Genomic DNA, 7,000 nt, shown 5'->3' with positions numbered 1-7,000 from the left:
TAAACGAATTATCTATCTATCTATCTAAAATTAAAAAAGCTACTATCACCTTCGGGCAGTGCCGTAGAATGGTGGGTAAACAATGGAGACTTTCACCCAAGATAACACTATGGCTCTACACCGCGGTGATAAGACCCATGATCAGTTACGGCGCGGTAGTATGGTGGCCACGAACCAAGCTGACAACCGTAACCGACAAGCTGGACAAATTCCAAAGACTCGCCTGCATGGCGACGACCGGCTGCATGAGGACAACTCCAACTGCGGCCCTCGAAGCAAAGCTGGACCTTCGACCCCTCCCACTGTTCATCAGACAGGAAGCGGCGTCAACAGCAGTGCGTCTAAACAGAGCCGGCCTTTGGAAGCACATGAGGACCCCGCACACAGAAATCCTTTACAAGACTGTCAATGAGGAACCGCTACTGGAGGCGGTTGGTTGTGGATAGGATCCCAAAACAATACATCTTTGACAAAAAATACAAGATACAATTATTTGAAGATCCCAACGAAGGACTGAATCCCAGAGAGGTCCGAGTCTTCACTGACGGATCTAAAACAAACTCAGGAACAGGTACTGGGGTATTCTCAGAAGACCTCAATATTAGGATATCAGCACCGCTTGGTGACCACAACACAGTATTCCAGGCTGAATGCATGAGTATCAAGTTGGCGGCAGAAGCAATCATAGCGAGAAGAGTAAAGAACTACTCCATTCGAATACTCTCCGACAGTATGTCAGTATTTCAAGCACTGAATAGCTATGACATAAACTCAGGGCTCATTTACGAATGCCATCAAGCACTCATGGAGGTATGTATACAAAACCACGTAACTCTTCAGTGGATTAAAGGACACAGCGGCTCACGTGGCAATGATGCAGCAGGTGAACTAGCCAGGAAAGGGTCGGAGACGGACGCTGTAGGACCAGAACCGATAGTGTCTGTTCAAGTTACTATAGATGTTTAAGTATACTTAGTTATAGATATAGAGGTAGATACAGTCCACAGAAAATGTATAAGTCAGTTGAGAATAAAGGAGCACACAAAACACACGTTTGTTTATTTGAAGATAATCCCTACAAACCAAAGTCACCCTTATTAGCGTTAACATATGGTCCAGATCGAGTCGGATTGCATTCCAACTGTCGTCGAGTGGTCGGCCTACGAAAACAATAGCCGGCCGGCAACGAGCAACCTGTTTTTAAAAAAAAAAAAAAAAAAAAAAAAAAGAATGACTCGGCGAACGGCGAATTATTAATTTTTCTAGTGAAATTGCGATTACGTGTAAACAACATTAACTTTAAGTGTTAAAAAACGAGTATTTATAAGTGATTTTGAGACTTTTCGTATTAGTACGTTGAGTGAGTGAATTACTATAACGAACTGAACAAACCAAGTTTACGAGATATTTCAATTTAATTAATTGTTAACTTACGTATGTACTGTTTGTTGGGATTGTTAAAAAGTGAGTCATTATGCCTAAATTGGAGGAGTTCATTAGGTATCAAGAAGAGTTGTTAGACAATCTAAAGAGTGGAGAAAAGAACTTCAAGAAAACACCTAAAGATCGAATTAAACGGCCTTATTTAGAAACTAGACTTGAAGTCCTCGAGCAACAGTTTAAAGATTTTAAAAACGGACATAAAACCGTAATTTCGTATGCCTCGAAAGAAAGAAATGAATCATATTTTACTCAGAATAAGTATGAAGAATTTGAGGAATTGTATATACAATATAAAACCGTTTTACTTGAAGCTTTGGAACAATTTTCGACTTCAATTACACAACCGTCTGACGTCAAATTACCTCGAATAAACTTACCTACCTTTAGTGGCAAATATGAAGAGTGGCAAACGTTTTACGATATGTTTTCTTCGTTGATTCATAAGAACAAGAATATTACGTCTGTTCAAAAATTGCATTATTTAAAGGGCAATTTGTCAGGAGAAGCGCAGAATCTATTACGTAATTTTTCAACTACAGAGGCAAATTATGAAGAGGCTTGGAAACAATTAGTTCGACGGTATGATAATAAGCGGTATAACTGTAATGCTGTTTTGAGAGATTTATTTGCAACGAAGAAAATAAATTGTGAGTCTGCTAATGCAGTGAGGCATTTATTAGATACCACATCAACCTGCTTGAAATCATTACAGAATATGGGCATAAGCACTAGCTCATGGAACGTCATTATTGTGTTTTTAGTAACTTCAAAGTTGGACACTGAGTCTATGAAACAGTGGGAGCAGCATCTAAATAGCTTCGGCAGTGAACTACCTACATGGGATCAATTACGAGAATATTTGGAATATAGATTTAGGTCATTAGAGATGATTGACACTAATGCGTCTCGCGCAACACAGGCATCTAAACCTGTAGTAAAAGCTAAAACGTTTCATACGTCAATTGAACAAAAAAATAAAACCAGTGACGTCGACTGTGCTATGTGCCATGAGAACCACTACATTTATTACTGCAAGCAATTCGGGCTCATGACGCCCAAGCAACGACAAGATTTTGTACAAAACAATAAACTGTGTTTTAACTGCCTGTCGCCTACTCATTCGGTACTGAAATGTCGGCAGTCATTGAGTTGCAGGAAATGTGCAAGGAGACATCACACCTTACTACATTTTGAGCGAGAAAGTAAAGAGAAGAACCAGGAGAACAGAGCAACAGGCGAAGTAGCGGCGCTGTCGTCACCGAGTGGAACCACACACGAGACACCGAGCACGTCACGAGGTGACACACACATTACAGCGGCGTTTTCGAGAGATGTGCTTCAACCCAACAGCGTACTATTAGCGACTGCTAGAGTTAAGGTATTTAATTCGAATGGTTGTAAACAAACTATTAGAGCTTTACTTGATCAGGGGTCTCAAGCTTCCTTTGTTACCGAAAGTACTGTACAATTTCTTAAACTTACACGTAAACCGGTAAGTGGTTTTGTGTCAGGGCTGGGAGATGGTCGCACGAGGATCAAACACACGGTTTCACTTCGCGTGGAATCACGCCATAACTCAGAGAGTTCAATCTACGTAAATGCTTATGTATTACATTCTTTAACGTCCTTGCTTCCAGCAAACAAGGTTAGCGTGCCAGAGTGGTCAGATATTGGAAATCTACCTTTAGCTGATCCGACATATACAACTCCAGGTAAAATTGATATCCTTCTGGGTGCAGAGGTGTATGGCAAAATATTGCTAGATGGAATTTTCAAACAATCAGAAGGAAGCTTAATAGCACAGAATACTATCTTTGGATGGATTTTGTCTGGAAAAACAGTGAGTGGATTTGAAGCGGAAACAAAAGCCAATTTCACTAGCATGCACGTACAAATTAATGAAGATGAATTATTGAAGAAGTTTTGGGAAATGGAGAATGAGCCTAACATGATTAAAAACGAGATGACCAAGAGTGAGAAACAATGTGAAGATTTCTTTGATTCAACAACAGTGAGAGATGACCTAGGCAGATTCGTAGTAAGATTACCATTCGCCACAGAAGACCCTAAAAGTCAATATGGTCATTCGAAGGAGATAGCTATAAAGAGACTAGAGATTTTAGAGAGAAAATTGCAGAGAGAGCCCAACCTTAGAGATGAGTATAATAAGGTTATGGAAGAGTACTTGAGTTTAAATCACATGAGACCTGTCAGAGCGATTGAGTTACAGAATCCAAAAGCAGTATATCTTCCTCATCATGCCGTAGTTAGGGAAGATAAAGAGACCACAAGGGTGAGAGTCGTCTTCGATGCGTCGAGCAAGGGAGATAATGACTTTTCCCTGAACGATGACCTTCTTGTTGGACCAAAATTACAACAAGACTTGAGACACATTTTAATGAGATGGAGAAGTCACAAGGTGTGTGTTGTGGCAGATATAATTAAAATGTACAGAATGGTTCGTGTTGCTGAGGAAGATACTGATTTTCAGAGAATAGTATGGAGATTTAATTCAGGTGAGCCTATACAACATTTTAAACTATTGAGACTGACGTTTGGGACAGCCTGTGCGCCGTATTTGGCTGTGAAATCGTTACAAAGACTTGCCGAGTTGGAACAAGCAAAGTATCCATTGGCTGCGAGAATAACAAAACAAGATTTTTACATGGATGATTTAATTACAGGAGCGGAAACGGAAACTGATGCATTAAATATAGTTGATGAGATGAACAAGTTAATGAAAGCCGGTGGATTTGAACTTCAAAAATGGAATAGCAACTGTGAAACATTACTACAGAAATTTGGAAGAAGTAAAGAGCGAGATAATCAGTCAGTGCACATAAAATTAAATAAATCAATGAAGGTTCTTGGCGTGACTTGGAACAGGGAGAATGACAACTTTGAATATACGCTCAATCTATCTGAATTTAAAGAGCCAATCACAAAGAGACGAGTACTCGCGGATGTAGCGAGATTGTATGATCCACTGGGATGGATTGCTCCAGTGGTAGTCGTTGCCAAAATGTTTATCCAGAAACTATGGAAATCGGGTCTTAAGTGGGACGATTCCTTGACGAAGGATTTATTGAATGAGTGGGTGATATACAGAGATGAATTGGTCGATCTAAAGCAGCTAACAATACCAAGATGGTTAAATGCTTTGCGGAGTTCCAAAAGAGAGTTACACGTCTTTTCAGACGCTTCGAAGTCAGCCTTTGCGGCAGCAGTGTACGTTCGAGTCATTGATGAATTAAACAATGTACATGTACACTTAGTAACAGCCAAAACGAAGGTCGCCCCTACTGAAAAGGAAATATCAATCCCGAGACTTGAGTTGTGTGCAGCAACATTAGGAGCTAAACTCATATTTGAAGTCGCACAGGTGATGGAGATACCTAAGGAGAATTTGTACGGCTGGACGGACTCCACCATTGTACTAGCTTGGCTCAAAGGAGGTTCATCTCGTTGGACTACATTTGTGAGTAACCGAGTGTCCACAATATTAAATACTATGGATGTTGAGCAATGGGATCATGTACCAACTGAGTGTAACCCTGCGGATTGCGCATCTAGAGGTTTACAACCCAAGGAACTACTGGATCATCCATTATGGTGGAGTGGTCCGCAGTGGCTAGCAAAACCTAAACTAGAGACAACCAACATGACTGTGGAAGATACACACGAGGAGGAAAGACTCACATCTTTGACTGTTTTATCCCACATTAATGAGGAATCATCAATTTGGTTGCGGTTTTCGTCATTGTCTAGATTGTTAAGGGTTATTTCATACTGTAGAAGAGTATTAAATTTCAAATTGCCAAAAAATAAGAGATTAACATTACCAATTTTTGTAACTTCAGAGGAAATAAATAATACTTTACTTTCATGCATTAAACAGGTTCAAAATTGCGAGTTTTCGGTAGAAATAGAACAGTTAAAGAGTAGAGGAGTTGTACCTAGGAAAAGTAGCCTTCGCACACTTTGTCCTTTTTTCGATGAAAACGGGACATTAAGAGTGAGTGGACGAATCGTACAGTCGGACACATCTTACGATACGAGACATCCAATAATTGTGCCTGCTAAAAATCATTTTACCAAGCTTATAATTGTTGATGCTCATCATCGAACATTACATGGCGGTCCCCAAACTATGCTAAACTTCTTGAGAGCCAAATACTGGATTTTACATGCCAAGGATCGTGTCAAGAAGATCTACAGAGAATGTACAACATGCTTGAGATATTCGACGAAGAAGTCTACACCACTAATGGGACTCCTTCCTGCAGCGAGACTTAAACCGAGTAAACCATTTAAGTCTACAGGAGTGGATTACTGTGGTCCCATTAATATAAGGTTCTCACCGGGCAGAGGAGCAAAATCGTATAAAGGTTACATATGCCTGTTCGTGTGCATGGTAACCCGTGCAATCCATCTCGAAGCAGTTACGGACTTGACAGCCAAAGGTTTCATTGCAGCCTTCCGTCGTTTTACTGCTCGAAGAGGTCACTGTCAAGATTTATATAGCGACAACGGTACTAATTTCATCGGTGCAGATAGAGAAATGCGAAACATGTTTAATAGTGCCAAGTCATCACTACCTGATGAAATAGCGGCTTTGCTCACGTTGGAGCATACAACATGGCACTTCATACCCCCTCACGCACCCAATTTTGGAGGGCTTTGGGAAGCGGGAGTACGTAGCACCAAGGGACATTTACGTAAGGTAGTGGGAAACAACACCCTTACTTATGAGGAGATGGCGACAGTCCTGGCGCAAGTGGAAGCATGTTTGAATTCACGGCCTATAACGTTACTGAGCGATGATCCAAACGATCCTCTCCCCTTGACACCGGGTCACTTTTTGGTGGGTGAACCGTTGTTAAACATAGCCGATGAAAATCTTACTAATTGTAATGTAATTGGTTTGGATAGATGGCGTTTAACGCAAAAAATTGTAACTGATTTTTGGAATAGATGGTATAAGGAATATTTAGTAAATCTTAATCAGAGATATAAATGGAATAATAAATGTACTAATGAGCCTGAACTTGACGATGTTGTTGTTTTGAAAGAGGACAATATTCCTCCTGCTAAATGGATTTTAGGTAAAGTTATACAGAAACATACCGGACCTGATAATATAACGAGAGTTGTCACGGTTAAATGTAAATCTGGAATATTCAAGCGTCCTGTTAGTAAACTTTGTGTAATAACAAAATAAAATTAAGTTGTATGATTGTATTTAAGGTTACGGTTTTTTTTTTGGTTTATTGCTTTTGTCATTTTTGTTATATGTATAATTTTGCTTATGTTAATAAAGAACGATGTTCTTGTGGGGCGGGATGTTCAAGTTACTATAGATGTTTAAGTATACTTAGTTATAGATATAGAGGTAGATACAGTCCACAGAAAATGTATAAGTCAGTTGAGAATAAAGGAGCACACAAAACACACGTTTGTTTATTTGAAGATAATCCCTACAAACCAAAGTCACCCTTATTAGCGTTAACAGTGTCCCTCCCCTGCCAATGGTCCAGAACAACTATACACAAAGGTA

General features: G+C 39.9%; 1 protein-coding gene across 1 annotated transcript; it reads left to right on the top strand.

The window, feature by feature from the left end:
* Positions 1-1,474: 1,474 nt before the first annotated feature.
* Positions 1,475-6,307, top strand: LOC113238692 (the record flags this gene model as incomplete). The annotated part of the gene is made up of 3 exons (XM_026475527.1): positions 1,475-1,648; positions 2,156-2,741; positions 3,081-6,307. Coding segments are annotated over exons 1-3 (3,987 nt in total), but the record flags the coding sequence as incomplete, so codon positions are not given.
* Between the last annotated feature and the right edge of the window lie 693 nt (positions 6,308-7,000).

This window comes from Hyposmocoma kahamanoa, unplaced genomic scaffold, assembly GCF_003589595.1.
Source record: "Hyposmocoma kahamanoa isolate Upper Pololo Valley unplaced genomic scaffold, ASM358959v1 97570, whole genome shotgun sequence".
NCBI classification, from domain to species: Eukaryota; Metazoa; Arthropoda; class Insecta; order Lepidoptera; family Cosmopterigidae; genus Hyposmocoma; species Hyposmocoma kahamanoa.
Note: the sequence above shows the minus strand (reverse complement) of the source record. Positions and strands in the feature narration are given on the sequence as shown.